Consider the following 17,581-nt stretch of genomic DNA (forward strand, 5'->3'; position numbering starts at 1 on the left):
GATTTACGTACATATAAATGACGATTATTAATATATTGAACGCCTTCCAAAGATCACATTAAAAGACTGAAGTAATTTCAGAGTTTTAAAATCCATGGCCACGCGTGATACAATCCTATAAGAACACGGCGGCTCACAAAACCAGTTAAGAGTGTGTGTGTGTGTGTGTGTGTGTGTGTGTTGAAGAAGCAGATATTGTGACAGCTACTTGATGCGCCTTGTAGGTGTCCTTCTAGCATCTCAAAGGGAAACGCTTTCATACTTTAAGTTCTGAGCATCAAATTGTTTAACAAAATGGATTTTAGTCAATATATTGCCGTTCCCTTCCACTAAATTACTTTGATTAATCCCAAGGCCTATAGCTCCTCATTCTTACCTAAAAGCTTCTATCAATATAATTTCATGGCCATCTTTTTAATTACAAGAGAATATTATTATTTCTTCCTAAAAAGTAAAAATGTCTCATTCATAAAATAATTTTTCTTTTCATTATTTATTTATCTTTTTTTTCACTAGGGATACCAAATGGGAACAGTTTTTTTTTTTGGGTTATGTATAGGCATCTTTTTATTGAAAATAATCCTATTTGAAGCAATCAAGCACTAAATGTGACACTCTTTCAATGAAGATTTGAACCTAATTTATCACTTTGTGAGAAACTAATTTATTCTATTAAACCCAATCCCTGTGATTTGGGGATGGACATGTTGAAACATGAGTGTCTAAGATTGCAATTTCTGGTCCTCTCTTGGGCTTGGATCCAGGCCCAAATTGAAAGCCCAAACATACGATGGCTTGGGAGGCTCAAAACAACACTCATCGAATCCTTGTCTTTGTCAATCTCAATGCAGAAAGTAAAACACTAAAACCTCCAAAGACGAAAGTATACCTCCATTATTATTTATTGTTTCACTTTCACAGCATCAATAGCAGAACTACAAATGATATTCTATCCAAAAAAAAAAAAACACAGAGCAGTACAAATGGTAGATCCATAAATCAGAAGCAAAGGATCGAGTTTTGCATCCCCAGAACTTGAACTGCATGCTTTTGCTTTGCTGATAATTTGTCTTGTTTGCAGTCTGAGTTTTTCTTCATATACAGAATGCAGGCAAATCTTTCCCCAATACATATTGAGAAGCCAGAGTTACCAATCAAGTAAATAAATCTAAATCACATAACTTAGATGATCATCACTACTCTATTCCCTTTTTATTGCCCAGTGACATGAGCACATGAATGGCAAATGATTAATTTTTCTAGTGGAAAACAAAGGGTTTTCCTATAATGATGAGAAGATAATACTAATATAATATAATGTAAGAATGATCACCCAAAGAGAGCGGCATGGAGAAGAATATTCCAGGTATCAGGGACGCCTGGAAGACACCAGTGGCTACAATCTGTGTCCATAACTCCACTGTAACCTTCAGGGTGAGCATCTTTTCTGTACTGAGACATCGTCGTCACGTCCAGAAAATACACTGGTTTCTTCACCCTGCTCAGTACCTTGTTCACCACCACCCACGCCATTGGTGTCCCTCCTGGGTAACTCAACCCAAAGAATGGTTCTTTCTCCTTCATGCATGAACTTGTTGGCTGGTTCCACATTCTTCCCCTGTTTCATTATCAAGTTACATCCAACTTGATTACTAAACATCACAATTCAAGACCACTTTGGAAGTCTGTATATGTATTAATGAGGTTAAAGGGCTTACTCGTAGTGAACAGGGGAAATTCCCAGGAAGAAGACCTTGGTTTGGGAAGGATTCACGTTGAGGTTAACCCATCTTGCCCAGGTGGTCAAACCTTTGTAGAACGCAATCATGCGGTTCATGTCTTTGTACAGCCTGTGTCTGTCTTGAATATAATCAAACCTGGAAAGCTCAGAATTTGTTTGATCAACGTTAGCATAAAGCAAACATGAGTTTACTGAAACCGCGTAATTAGGGTAATTAAGGATATGAAGAATTACGGTTGGGCTGAGCCTGTGTGAGTCCACCAGTGCCAAGTGTTGAAGATGAGAACGTCCATGCCTCTCCAAGCATCACCACTTTTAATGGAGTCAAGCTTCAACACTCTTCCCACTCGCTCTCTGTCGAGATCCACCAAATATGGCGTCCTATACAGAAATAAACTCAGTCCATAGTCCTGCAATATTCATCACCACAACATCATAAGCCGTGTTCATGACAATAATTAAATGAATAACATATTTAGTTTAATGTCATAATTAGCAATCTTAAACAGTTAAATTAAACGGATCGATGAGATTGAATATGAACAGAAGCATGGAGAAAATCCCAATCCATCAAGAAAGGTGCAGGTGTAAAACAAGTATTTAACATGCTTAGGTAGTTGATTAAAAAAAAAAATCCCATGAATAAAAATATAAACTTTATAGTTTTCGACATTAAATATATAATATTGAAATAAAACTAAAATGCACGTTTAATAAAGTATATATTCTAACAAAAATCATTAATACTGTTTTGATATTTTTTTCAGTAACATCAATTAACAACTGATAGATTCCTTATAAAAGTTGATAGCTTCTTAAGCCATTCCTACGGTCTTCTCTGGATTGCCTTTCAAGCCAGTGAGGTCCAATCATGTCAGTAAATTATTATTAATAATAATAATAATAATAATAATAATAATTTTGTGTAGAGGACATGAAGTATATAGCAAACCATTACCCACGGGGTTGAAACGAGAGAAAACATAGGTCTGCAACAAGTGGTCCTAAATTTGACGCTTTCCAGTTTACTCACTGACCCTTCAATGGCGAAGCCGTGTAAGAAGAGAAGTGCGTCTAATTTGTGTTACATATGGTCCCTACCCATCTGTCATTACAATCTAGCGCCACATATATTACACGATTCGACCCTTAAAAATTATCAAATCAATCTTACCTTTAGTTTTATTCATTCACATTTAATCTTTTTCTAGTTATCCCTCTGATAGAAGCACACTATAATGTAAGAAAAAGAGAGAGACGAACAAAGAAACAGGATCCACATGAACAGTTCCATTAACGCTCTCTTTTAAATGCAATCTTATGTGTTGTTTTTGATATGTATAAGAAAGATGTTTATCTAATTATCATCAATCATTAAATTTACAGACAGACGCATCAGCAAAAGGAGATGGGGTTTGATTCAATGTCTCTGTTTCACTCATGACTCGCTTACCATACGGCGATATGGAAGACAAAACTTACATGTTCAGCATCAATTATTGCTGTTCCGGACATTCATTAGTGTCGTACAGTTTCTCTATAAAGCAAAGGGTGAGGTAGCAAATTCAGAAAAGATCGATGTTTTCTGCATCAAATAAGTTTTTTTTTTATTTTTTAAACCAAGCTAGGTGAATTTTGCAGAATATAAGGTTCCTCCTTTAACCATAACGAGAGCAAGTCATTTTTTTCCCCCGTGTTTCAAGATCAGATCCAAGAAAATTATGGAATCGTGTCTAGCTTTTGGGATCAAATGTCAGAAACATTTGTTGAGTATTGATCAAATTATTTAACTTTTCAACAATACACGTTTCCTGGTAAAAGAAAAAGCCTTCCAACTTCAATCACTTGTTTGCTTCATAGGAAAATGGCAAAAAAAAAAAAAGCTCCACCGGATCAAGTGTTATTTGAGCTCAAGACTTACCGAATTGTACCAAACAGATTCAAATGGCTTGCAAGTTTTGAACTTAAAGTTGGAAAGGAAAAAAGAGAAAATGACAATACAGCAATCATTCCAATGCAAAAATTTCAAATTTTTCAAAAATGGGAAAGCAAAGACCAACCTCGAATGTGACCGAAGAAAGAACGCCTTTTTGTCCAGTGGACGTCCTGGAGTTTGGTACCCAAGAGTGAATCATACAAGCCAAAGAATTGAACTGGTTCAAGCTCAATGAATCACCCACAAACATAATCTTCTTGCCCCTGTATTTCTCCAGGAAATTCAAAGCATTGAACCTGCACAAAAGCTCGTACAAATTTTAAAATAAACATGAGATTCTGCTACAGAAATCAGCGCACTACAAAACATGAAGCATCTGTATGTGATTCCATGGAAGTGAGTACATACCTTGGCAAGGGACAAGAAAATGGCTGCCATCTATATTTCTGATACATGGTATCAGGGCGACCATGCTTCTGGCAGTTGAACTGGTGATCTATGAAGGGACAGGAATAAGGATTGTAGAGAGGATACGAAGCGTCGTAAACCCATTTCCCTCGGAACCAATTGCATCGACCACCTGCGAGCTCTCTAGCTCTGAGGTTGGTTGCATTACCGAAGGAGGAATCCAAGTCCTCTGCTTTTGTTTGGTGCGAAAACGGAGTGAGAAACAGAGAGAGGAACAGAACACGTAGGAGGAAACCCATTTCTTGGGTTTCGGGAAGAATTCTGTGCTAAAGAAAAACACTAGCAGCGTGCTCAAAGTTGTCCAACGCATGACCTTTATATATAAATGTGTATGGGACACACAGAAGCGTAGGAAGTGGGTACGTAAGGGGTCCACTAAACGGAGTGAAAACAGAGCACTTTTTTTATTTATTTCCTATTTTAATATTCTTATTCTGTTGGCACAGTAAACGGAACTTCACATAAAAATCAGGTTCTTTTTTAAACCATGAGCATGTGGGGTTGATCCAATTCTTGATCTGGAATCATGATGAGCTTGATTCAAAAATAATGGCCGCATTTTTCTTCACATAGAAAGACACAATATAAAATGCGCTCTAAAGCTAATTTCTGGTGGATGATGGGTGATTTAAATATTTAAACAAATAAAGCAAGTTCTATAAAGTAAAGTAAAGTAAGATCAGTTTATGTGCATTAGGAGAAAATATCAAATTTAATCTAGTTCGCTCCAGCATTCCTTGTTTCTGTAATTTGATTCATCTTCTTGTTGCAGTTTTAACTTTTTCTGCAGCCCCTGCTATGAGTTTCATTTCAATTTCGTCTTTTGTTTTCTTATCTGTGTTGTTTTTTTAAACTAAGTGCACACGGTTTGACCAGTCATTTTCAGCTCATTGTTTCATGAGCCTGCTTTGATTTCTTTCCTATAAAAATGGGGGTTTTCGGCGTGCAGGATATAGGCCTTAGTTGCATTCTATAAAGAAAAATAATCTATGCTAATTGCTAAATCTGCGTGACAAGGTTGATCAGTGTCAGACGTTTTTCTCACACCTAGTATATTTATTTCCGATCAGCTTGATCTGGACGGAGCTTTTATATTTTGGCATAAAGGCCGCGGAGGACGCTCTACAAACGAGAATATTAAATAGAGAAGCATTAAACTCGTCACATAAATTATAAACCAAAAGATTCTTATTCTCATGGTGAGGAACATAAAGAACACTATTTCCATATTACGCACCCGATTGAGGCAGAGTGAAACCGACAAGAAATTAGCCGAAGGTTTGAGAATTTGTTTGAATCATGTTTTTAAAGTCTGGTGAGGTAACATACAGACATAATGAAGCTTTCGTTATCTAGAAATCACGCTTTATGGTTTCACGGTAAAAAGTTTGATTAGTTTATAAGGTAGGAATTTTGGATTAGTCCAAACCCAGTAATATAAAATAAATAAACAAGTCTACTTTTGTGCTGTATTACCATATTTATATTCTATGTATAGTAGAAGACAAACTTACCTGCGTTTGCAAGCAGATAAGTTCAGAGTACAAGATAAATAAAAGTCTCTGCGACTTATAAGTCAAGATCTGCAGGAACCATCCTTTGAGAAATCTTTCTCCTGCTATTTTATCATATTTCTTAACACGTTTGGAATATTTTCGTCCATTTAGAATGGGGAAGAAAGAAAAAGAAAAGAAAAGAGGAAAAGAACAAAAGCGGAGGGGCCAGGAAAATTAAATGGAAGGCGGTAAGTGACCTCCATGTTTTGTTCTATTGAAACTCAGAGCACTTGCCAAACTGAACTCTAGCACCCCCACCAACCATTACTTGAAAATTACAGTTTCCAAAGTCCAAGGGTGAGTTGTCCCTCACTACATCCTATTTTCAAATAATTTTTTTTCCAAAAAAAAGGAAGCTTTATTTTAAACTAAATTTGATACGCGCACAAACACATTACACATGGATGCATGCATATGAACATTTATAATTATTCTGTACGTAGCAGCAGAATAATAGAGGGTATCGTAATAATAATAAACATGTTCACATGAAAAAGAAAAATTTGAAGTGAAGGAACCAACAATTGAAAAATTGAGTTCATGGACTTGGTATGAACTGGAGCCTCTAATCAATAATCCTTTTGATGAAGAAACTTAGTGTGATAAGGCCAATACAAAAAGAACAAAAGATAATGTGACTAGTGGAAACATGGATGGCCTAAGCTATTTTATAATATATGACTGCAAAAATTATGTTCCATGTCCAATGTCTTACCAATTTTGTAATGACGGGTAGGTGTCAAAAAGCAATCTTTTGGTCTCTGAAAGCAACAAATAATAATAATAATTTTTTTAAGGTTCTACGTTGCAAAATTTATCAAATTTAAATGTTTTGAGTATAATTTTTTAGGAGCATTTATATTTTGATGAGTTGAGCAATTATGAGAGTTGAGGGTATGTGTATTTGAGTGATTTGAAAGGGTGGGAAGGGACGAAAGCTAATGAGAGGTGTATGATTAGCAAGCTCTGATTATTGAACTGTGAAGACAAAGGGCCTTTCAATGACACTGAAATGGTCGGGTGGGTGGTGTGGTTAGTTATTTGGAATCAGAGTTTAGTGTTGATGAAGCAATGTGCCATGAAGGCTGCCCCCATAGGATAAGACTTTAATGTTTTGGATATAGACGTGGGTAGGGACATTGTTTCGTTTTTGTGCAAGTGCAACAAATTAAAATCCAATTAATTGCAACTTGAGACGTCTATTCACGCAGGCACTATTTTATTTTATTCTATTCTATTTTTTAATTAAAGAGGTAGATATTAATAGTATGATATTATAAACGCCGGGACCTCCCACTTACAGAAAAGCGTATATGACTTTTAGCTAATATTTGTTTTTCTATTAACAATTTTATTAAATATACAAGTCAAACTTTGAGGATTTGTTTGGAGAGAATAAATACTAAACTTTCTCAATCACTCCCTCAGGTCTCCATTGCAAGTTACTCCTAATAATTTTTATTAGAAGCAAGGAAAAATTTTAAACTCATTGAATCTGCATGTTTTCTCCCACCCAGAATCATCAACTTTTTATAATAAAAAACAATAGCTGGTGGATCATTATATTGATACCAAAGCAACACCTACATTGTTAAGAATATGATGAACACCGTGCATTGATCAACTCAACAAATGATAATGAACACAATAAACCCTTCTAAAAGCGATTTATCACGAGGACCAAGTTACCCTAGCTCTCGATGACCTCGCTCTCGATGAGGATGCAACATCCTTTCACATTACAGGGTGTTTGGATACTTTAAAAAGTCCTTCTCAGAAGTACTTTTCCGCAAATCGAGATAAATTCTTCTATATATTTACCACGTAGACCGTAAAATCACTTCTGAAATCATGATTTGGTTTCCATCCAAACACCTCTTACAACACATTGACAATAAATACTTTACGTATATTAGGGTCCTTACTTAATTCATATCTAATCTTAATCAATTAATCTAAGATCTTGACTAATTAATACTTCTCTAATCCTAAATATAAAGACCTTATACATATCAATATAAGGGTCTTATATTTAAGATCAGAGGAGTATCACTTTAGCATCTCCTGTATACATTAATCCCCGACATTTTCCCGCTATACCCCTTTTGGCATCTCACAGAGAAACATGGCATATTTCCCTCCACGTCTTATTGTTTTTCCCATTTGGATCATTTCAAACAGTCCATTAAGATAAGGGAAATTGACAAAGAGCTATTAATGCAGCGTAGGGACGTTTATTGAAAAGTATGAATCACAAAATTGCGTTTTTCTCACTCCCGCTTGTCAGCTTGTGAAATGACCGGTTTCTTTCACTTTTCCTTTTACCCCCTATTATTTAATTAATTATTTCATATTTCATAACATGTACACATTCTTTACGCCATCAAACTTTGAAATATTGACATTGAATAACATCACATTGTTTTATTCTAATGATGACATCGCACTTACCATTGATTGCTCAATTACTTGTAACGTCACATTTTATATTCACATGCCGAATCATTTGATTCTGAAACTTGGATAAAGTTTTAATCCAACCATCATCCTTTATATATACTTCTCCTATACTTAATGTAAAAAATAATTAAATAATTTGAATAGATTAAAAATATTAGTTAAATTAGTCAATATGATATTTTCATCAATAGGGTTAATCAAAACAACTTAAACTTCTTCCTTAATTTTCTCCCTTCCTTTCTTGCTTAATTATTGTTGAGAGAATATCAATAGGGTTAATTTAGAAAAAAATTAATAAACTTGTGAAAGAAGTCTTATATATAAGATCAACATTAATTTCTTAATTAGATAATATATTAAGGACCAAAGAGTATAAAATAATAAAACGTGTGTTTGCATAACATTTTGCTCCTTTATATTCCAATGTGGGGCCAAAAAAAGAAAAGGATTTTGCTTACATTGTATATCAAGTCACATTAGTCATTAGTTAGTAATCCATAATCATTTTCTTAGTTTTTTTCCAACATTTGATAATGTTCTACAAATTTCTGCAATGTAATAGTTTTTTGGTTTTATAAGCACGTGTATTTTTTTTTTTGGAGATAATATTAGTCAAAAAATTATCGATGTGAGATACTAGCCTGATTCGACTCTCTTTTTTTTTTTTTTACTAGCAGGATTCGACCCTTATTAGTATAATATTGGTTTTTGAATAAGCATAATGTAGCTCAGATTATAGATCCGCTTAATTACTTCACATGGATTCTTTGCGTCTTCCTGTTTTATACACTTGTTATCATTTTCAAATACTAATTACATCAAAAATACTTTTTTTCTTGAGAATAGTTTTTTAAAAAAATTATGTATCTAAATTGGCTTACTTCAAGTTTTAAAAAAAAAAGGCTAACTAATGTTGCATAAAATAAAAATTGAAAGATTTGACAAGAAACACATGGTAGGACAATAAGTAGACGGAAGGGAATATCATTACTAATTTCTGACCACTTTATTAAGTTTGAGCTATCTAATCATTATTGCACTCCATTCGTAATTATCTACACCAACCTAATGAAATCTCATTACCAATTATCTTCGTCCTCCATCATAACACATTTAATAATGTTCATTCATGTAACTACTTGTCTTTGTAATGAGCACGTTATAATTTTAAAATCACATATACAATAAAACAGACGCAGTGTATAATAAAAATGGCCTTCATGTAGGTCCTATTTGCCTCTGTGGGTTGTCATCTTTTATTGAAGAAAGCCATCCAAAGCAACTTTATGGAGTTCTTAATTTGACGATAATGAACGAAAGGAATAGATGCTTAGGTGCACACGTGTTTTGCGTTCATCTTATTGGCTAAAGGTGGATAAAAAGAAATGTGGTTATCTTTGTTCAGAAGATAATTCTATTTCAATTTGGGCTGTGTGGGCCATGCCTGCCAAAACAAGCCTGGCCCATTCTCCCTTTTCTGTGGACTTGGAACACAAGTTGCTTGTTGAATGGGTAAAAATTCTTAGATACTTAGCTTTCTTCTCCATGTGTTGCATCTTCTTCTTGTCTTTTTCCTTTTGAATTTTCACAAGTCAATAATGGCAGGCAGGCCTTAATATCGTTCATCATCATGCCAAATACTAATAGCTCCGTTGAAACCAAGACCCTTAACATATTCTTCTACTTAAGGTTTATATTGATTTTTGTCTAAGTGGAAAACTAGACTTTTATCTTCCTCCTTATATTTTAATAAAAGTGTGACCTCTACGAGGGAAAAAAAAAATCAGAAATTCAGCCGGGTGTTAGTCCCATCATAATTGAAAAACCATACACTCACCATATCTTACTCCTTTGGTCCTATTTATAAGACAGGGAGGGAAGGTTTTTCTTGATCCTATTTATAAGCCACTTTATTAAATTTTTAGCATAAATGTACTATTTTATCCTTAATTTATTACAATATAGATAGTTATTCTTTTGAAAGGCGTATATATTAAATGAGGGTAAAGTTGAAAAGTTATTATATTTTAATGAAAAGTTAATGCAGTTTAAGGTTTTTCTTGATTTGTATGAAATATGTTGGAAGTGGTTTATAAATAGACTAGAGAAGTAAATAATAAGCCCAACAGTATATAATAATTATGGACAATACTCACATCAAATTTTTTATATCTATTATGTTAAGTTTTTTAATCACAAATTTTTCATGTGAATCCATAATTAAACAATAATATTTCAAAAATAGGATATATAACGATGCGTGACTAGAGAACTTAACATAATAAATATAAATAATTTGACCGGAGTATTTTCCAATAATTATATAAATATCTTTTTTAAAGTATGATTTATTTGAAACGTGTGTGAAAGAACAAAATGTTCAAAATCTTCTATAGATGTAATTACATAAAACTAGGGGCGTTATAAGCTACCTGATATTGGCCCCGTTTGGTATTACTTTGTAGATAAAATTTCCTCATATACTTATATCATATTTTGTAAATTACAATTAGAAAACTGTTTGTTTATAAGCCATGCTAAACATGCTCATTATTAGCTTAGATAAAAATAAAATAAGATGTAAGTAATGATGTAAGGTTCAAACCTTTCTAATTATTACCGACCTGAAAACCCTTCCAATTGGGGAAAAAAAATTTTCTTCATATTGTTTCAACGTAGGCCCGTCGGATCAAAACAAAGGGCAAACGTTACAAGTATAGGCCTTTGGGCTCATACCCTCGCATTTTCACAATCAGATCTGAACTATAGAAAACATGGTCCATGTGAATAAATGACCTTTTTTTTTTTTTCAACAAAAGCAATTTGTGAATAAATAACTCGATTGTCAAAAAAGTATCGATGAGTGCTCATTGTTGCTTTTGCCCAGAAACTTGATACAATTAAATTCCAGAGTTTGTATTGAGAAAGGACCCGCAAGTCTTACAAGCGTAATGAGCAGCCATCAAGTCGAGCCAGTTTTATATTAGTATCATCTGACTTAGCCTGAAAATATGCCTATTTTACTGTACAAAATCAACTATCAGGATTTAGGAAAACACTCGTCGAATGATAAATAACCGTCAAAAGTAATAAGCCCGTGATTATGTGATCATTTGATGAGATTTCGTTTGTTTACAGAAGTCCTACATTTCTAATCTAATCGTCAATGGTCATCATTATCTCCCAGAACGTATTCCATTCCAACTGCACGCAACTACATGAAATAGAAAATCTTAAACTTTGTGCAACAACCCAGCTCTTCTCGAGGGCAATTTGTTTTACCTGAAAAAAAATCTGGATTCGGAGCAAACGGAATGAAATACTTATCCTTGTAAATTATTATGCAGAAGGGCCATGCAATTTGCAATGGCAAGCAGAGACAGAATCTGAATACATAAGTTGCATTTCGTTATTTAACTGTCATATAATGGATAGACGGAACTCCTCTTTGGATGTTCTCATAAAAATTGCCAAATTAAGGCTTCCCTTGTCTTACTTTCCTTTCTTAGGAAAAGAAAATAAAAGCAAAAGGAAGAGTGGCAGTAAGGAAGTTTAGAGGCAGCATAGATATAAACATTGTAGGAAATTGAACCCATCACAGCTCCACCAGGACTAGGTGGGGAGTGGATGTAAAAGCATCATATTAGTGGCAATATATGTGCATGCATGACTTTGTCACGGTGATACTTAAAGAACCTCCCACTCAGATTCAGAGATATTTGGAAGATTTGGTTTCTTATGATCCCCTTCTGCACAAGCTGCTTCTGAATCCTCCACACAGTTTCCTTTGACTTTCTCTCTGTTCCCATGCCATGCTGCAAGCTGCTCATATTCTTGCTTCCTTCCAGACTTCTTACCTAAGCTAAATACCCGCCTCATCTTTTTCTTCAAAAAATAGATAATAGTAATAATCAGTTAAAGAAGGGATGCTAGAGAGGGAGGGAGGGGGGAGGAGAGAGAGTACCTTGTTAGTCTTTGGATTATCCCCTGCCATAGGGATTGATCTGAGTTCATCTCCACTCACCATGACACAAGATTGGTCGAGCTTCAGTTCATCATCCTTTTCCATGGCTTCAGGGCCCTTTTCTGTCACAAAATCAATTTCGAAATTCCAGCCATCTGGAATTTCTTGAAGTCTTAATATTAGATAAAGCGGCATAAGAAAAATATGCAATCAAATAACTTCATATCTGTTTAAATATCCATGCATGTAGAACACAATATAAGCAGCAGCAGCATATATTGGTACACCAATCAGTCAGTCTCCTAAATCATTGTGCCATTGTTCAGGATACAGAGATGGCACCCAGGCTGGGGTTGTTGGTGATTAAATAATGCCCAATGGAGGACAATGTTAGTGGGCATGATATCTCATACCATTGTTAGTAGATGACCCCATAGAAGTAAGCATGACAGAGATGGATCTGTACGGGAAGTTGATAGATGTGCGTCATTAAGATATGTCCACCCTCTGATATGGGTTGTGTTAGAATCCAATTGCAAGATATGGGACTTGATGCCCAAACTAAAACCATGGGATTTTGACGTCAGATTTACAGACTTTGGGCTCTCCAATGTTACAGGCTAGCTTTCAGGGTATGTTTCTCCCAAGGCTTCAAGCAGGTTGTCAGTTCAAGTTGACGGTGGTAAATCTCTGACTATCTTTTATGGCTGGCTGTGTTTGCCATTTAAAGGGATGGGTTAAACATGATGCATAAAAGGTGATAACACTTTGACAGCAAGTGTTGGGAGAAATTCATATCAAATAGAAATTTAACTTTCCCAATATCTTTCTTAGCCATGTAAGTTGTGCAGCACATAAAAATAAGAAAATTCACATAAAAAACATTTTGCTGTATTGTTCATATTTTTTTTCATATGTGACCTCTAGCTGTAACCTCAGTGAGAGAAATCTGAGATAGAAAGAACAATGACAACGCAAATACGTTTAAGAAGTTGGGGCAAAACTTTCTTTATCTGCCTGAGCCAAATTTTATGTGTATATAATGTAGAGAGAGGTAATTTGAATGAGTTGGATACTTTATTTGATGTGAATAAGTTACTTCTTAGGAGGGGGTTCACCATTTCACGAAAGAATAATGTATGTTGTTCAAAGAATTTTGCAATCTTTGTGTCTTTTCTCCAATTTCACAAAGTGAAGTAGGACAGACCAGTAAAAACTACTATTATTTTAAGCCCTAAAGCCTCTGCCTCACTTATTAGACATTGATTCCTGCATAAAACAATCCCCATCCGATTCCCCTTTTTTGGCCAACAATCCTTGTCCAATTCCAAGCAAAGACCTCCACATATGAACACATGAAAAGAATGATGATACAGCTTTCTAGAGAATCCATCCAAAGTATGCCTACGATACTGTGTGCTGGCAATGACTCTTACTGTTAGTCTTAAAACACACTGTCTCTCTAGCTTCTAAAAATTTCAATGTGATCCCCCTAGATTATCAGAAGTTCTCCTATTAAGTGTTTGGCAACCCTCAAAAGTGCTTTAAAAAGCACTTTTCCGCTAAACGAGACAAACTCCTCCACATATTTACTTCATGAATCATAAAAGTACTTTTAAAACCATGGTTTTATTTCCACCCAAACACCTCCTAAGAGTGATACAGCTTAGTACCTCCGCCTCATACTCTTTTTGAACTAAAACCCCCAATGTTGCATTTAGTGCTACAAAATCAGAAGATGTTGTTCTACCTTTCATATCAGATATAACAGAGGGGCAAAGCTTAAAACTTCTAAGAAACTTTAAGGATCTATCTTATATACTCAGAATAATATAAAGAAAATAATTAAATTGGTGAGTAACACGATAAAACTAGAGGATTCCTGTAGAATTCTCAGATGATACTGAGTGAGAATTCTTTTGTTATGATATTCATGCACCATAAGACACAACAACCGGCAATAAGATATAATTCCAGAAATTCAACAAAAGGTGGTCTATACCCCCGTGGAATACGCATTAATATCTGGATGAGATAGAATGACTGCACTATCTGAACAATAATCAGACTGTAATTCTCTTTCCGTAGCAGAAAATACGATAAACAATACACATAATAGTTACGTCAGAAGCCAATACCAAGCAACCAGCAGCAATGAGGAGAAATATGAGGAGGGGGTAAATAGAGAAATCATCTGCAAGGATACTCACCATTTAGTTCTCCAGATTGGACACAAGAGGAAGAAGGGCTCACATTCATCTCATTTTCATCAGCAGGTTTATTATCAAATGTTGGAAGATCAGGGATCTCTTCAGAACTTTCATTTTCACTACAACAATCTGAAACCAAGTCTGACAGTTTTACTACAGCCGAGGATTGATTGGAAATGGTGGTTGCAGGACAAAAAGGCACATCATGATTTTCATTTAAAATGTTACTGGACAACGTCCTGCATGTTTCTATTTCTGTTTCAGTTGAAGTAATTCCGTCCACTGTCCTGGCTAGAGCAGGGTTTGATCTGATATTTGTGCTCCTAACACGTTGTCTTGCATGTGAATTAAATTTGTTCACTTTGAAAGAGTTGCCAGGAGCTGATGTCAATAAAACATCAGTGTTGCAAGATTTTTCATAAGATGTAGCACAGGTGACATCTTCATCAACGTCCTGATTGATCCTTAAATTCTTGCTTATTTGCTTGATATCAACCTTTGAAGGTCTTTCCTTGGGACCCATAATTGTCTTCTTATGGACCTCAACATTAGTGTCATGATCTATAGGAGAATCAGACACAACTTTTTCATTCAAATCACAAGAAGGGGGCAGCAAGTCTTGCATGACATCTGCATAGAATTTTTTAACACTTTCCCCAACAGTCTGCACCTGATTCTCAAAGTATTTAACAGTGTCCTGTCCCAAAAAGAAAAAGAAAAGGAAAGAAAAAAAGGTTTATAGTGGATTAGATACCGTAAATTCATGGCAGGGCAGCAAATCATTAGCTTTATAAACCAATTCAACAGCTACTGCTAAAAAGTTCAAATAGATAGAACTAAGCTTCCTTAAAGGTTACATTAAACTCCCATAACATGACAAATGATACGTATAAAGACCGTACCAATGATTAATGACAATTAAAGGAAGAATACCACAGATATCTAGCTAAATATGAAGCCTTCGCCACTATTAGAGGAGATGCACATATTTTAGTTCAAGTTTCTAATGACATTTATTATAAGAACTCACAAATCTACTAGAGAAATTTGACCATCCCTCGCTGGAAGCTTAAGTGGCTATAAGATAGGCTAAAGCTAAATGGACAACAAATGCATACCTCATATATCATTTCTTCCGCTTCCAGGCACATATTTTCAAACTTCTGGTATATATTCCCAACCCAAGTTATGCCTTTTACTTCCATCGTGACCATAATAACCTAGCTGGAATAATGAACAAGGTGATGATCCTACCGTTTGAACATCAGGACGTTATTAGCTGATTATCTTCAAGATGATAATGCACACACAGATACATTATACACACACAATAGCGAAGCAGAAGTGATGGTGGTCAACTTCATATGCATAAATCGGCATTTATCAGATAGTACAATTTCTAAAGATATAAAATGGCTTGCAGATATGTTCAGTCCTAGAACACGTTTAGGTTCAAAAAAACATTCTTTTAAATACAGGGAATTAAAAAAAAAAAAAAAGGTTATTAATTAATCATGTGAAACTCGAAAACCCAACTCCCCATTCCCAGTTCCCACCAACCAACAACTTGACCAGCCCATACAATCTTGTAAAGCCTAAACCGAACCAGACCTTCATGCAGTTTACCAAACAAATACCAAATTTTTATGCTTCTTTTTAGAGAGCAGTCTAGAACTGCAAACATCCTCTCCCCTGCCTCGATAAAAGGTAAAAACAAAAGATGAAATGAGAACTTTCAAATTTTCTTAATCAAAATTGTCATAGAAAGGCTTGGGAGAAGCTTAAACTTGCCTAAGAACAGCCATAATTAAAATAAAAGACCCCACCAAAATTCAATCAGAGAAAACAAAAAGGCATACAGCCCCATATATATTAACCGAAAAGGAAAGAGCTTGTGGTCAGAAAACAAAAACCCAGTTCCGATATTATTACTCGATAAACTAAAGGGTGAAAAATAATGAAAAACACCAGGGTTTTGTTTCATGGAAAGTTCAGAACTTACTTGCTCTGAGGAGGGAGGAACACCCAACGCCACCAAGCTGAAAGAGCCTTGCCCAATTCAATTAAGCCTTTAAACTTTAAAAGGACTAGAGGCTCGATATTTAATTCGATAACAAAACAAGAGGTAAAAAAAGATCAATAAAAAAAACAATTATATCAGGACTTCGGAGTTTGGAGGCGTTCTCCGAGGAGAGAAGGAAAGGAAACGTATGGAGTGAAGACTCAGCGGGAAGCGTATTATAGCCATACGATTGACACGTGGATTCCGATGCCTAGCTACCTCGGCTCATCCCGCCACTCGTCGCACACTTTTCCGGTGTGTGGGTCCCGTTCCCTCGGTGGTTTCATAATTCTAGAATTCGGCTTTTTTGTTTTCTTTCTGTTGCCTTTTTTGGGAATGGTGGGACCTATTTTAACAGTGGATAAATCAATTTGTGAGGTGGTCCAGTGAGATGTTGTTATAATATTGATAAGCCTTCGATTTTATTTTCTCCACCTGCCTGGTGTGGTACACTCGTACTTCGGTGGTTTAGTTTTAATTCGGTTTCATTTTTAAAATCTTAATCCTTTCTCTATTTCTCCTTCAGATATATGGTTTATAAAAGTGTAATTCATTTCTCTTTTTATAGAAAACTCACCATTAAATTGTAATTTGTAAATAATTAAATCGTGAAAGTAATGTGCTTAACAGTTACTCGAACCTAAATTAAAAAATTGATAAAAAAATATAAATTAAAACATATGTATAATACTATGCAAAAACAATATATGCAAATTGAATCTCGAAAAGATTCATTGGAGCCAATAAATAGTTGTGATAAACAAATAATAATATGCAAAACAATAAGCAAAGGAAAAGAAGAAAATCAGTGTAATCTTGATTGAGGACAGAAATTTCGCTTTCAACAAATCGTAGATTGGGTATCTATTATTGTTAAACCGTTTGCCTTGTGTGAAAAATTAAGTTCACCTTATTTAAAGAAGGGGAAAGTTTATAGCGTGATTTCAATTCATATATAAATCCGAAAGCATACCTGATTTTAGGTAAGCTTTTTCCTGGGATTTGATGTTTTGATTCCACTACCTTATTATTCAAACAAGTGAGAAGCATTTGGCAGTTATATATTTCACACCAGTTGATTTAATGTCAGGCAATGAGATTTTTTATTTAAAAAAAAAAAACCTCAAGAACTATGGTGACTGCAATACATTGAAGAAAAATTTTCTTTAGGACGAGTGAAAGTT

At 34.9% G+C, this 17,581-nt stretch overlaps 2 protein-coding genes across 3 annotated transcripts; both read right to left on the reverse strand.

The window, feature by feature from the left end:
- Positions 1-870: 870 nt before the first annotated feature.
- On the reverse strand, positions 871-4,431 carry LOC114720252 (protein trichome birefringence-like 39). Its single transcript, XM_028905888.1, has 5 exons — positions 4,086-4,431; positions 3,802-3,973; positions 1,976-2,151; positions 1,719-1,877; positions 871-1,618 (listed from the first exon to the last, which is right to left on the reverse strand). Exons 1-5 carry the CDS (start codon positions 4,382-4,384, stop codon positions 1,330-1,332), a joined length of 1,095 nt encoding a protein of 364 aa, XP_028761721.1. The 5' UTR covers positions 4,385-4,431; the 3' UTR covers positions 871-1,329.
- A 7,042-nt stretch (positions 4,432-11,473) lies between these two features.
- LOC114720251 (uncharacterized) lies at positions 11,474-16,475 on the reverse strand. Of its 2 annotated transcripts, none has more exons than XM_028905887.1 (5): positions 16,338-16,475; positions 15,454-15,559; positions 14,336-15,032; positions 12,126-12,280; positions 11,474-12,046 (listed from the first exon to the last, which is right to left on the reverse strand). In XM_028905887.1, the coding sequence occupies exons 2-5, from the start codon at positions 15,547-15,549 to the stop codon at positions 11,849-11,851; spliced, it is 1,146 nt and encodes a 381-aa protein (XP_028761720.1). In that variant the 5' UTR covers positions 15,550-15,559; positions 16,338-16,475; the 3' UTR covers positions 11,474-11,848. The 2 variants fall into 2 exon arrangements, with proteins under 2 accessions (XP_028761720.1, XP_028761719.1); XM_028905886.1 differs by having other exon boundaries at positions 15,454-15,588.
- Between the last annotated feature and the right edge of the window lie 1,106 nt (positions 16,476-17,581).

This window comes from Neltuma alba, unplaced genomic scaffold, assembly GCF_004799145.2.
Source record: "Neltuma alba isolate B1F8T4 unplaced genomic scaffold, ASM479914v2 tig00011972_pilon, whole genome shotgun sequence".
Classification (NCBI taxonomy): domain Eukaryota; kingdom Viridiplantae; phylum Streptophyta; class Magnoliopsida; order Fabales; family Fabaceae; genus Neltuma; species Neltuma alba.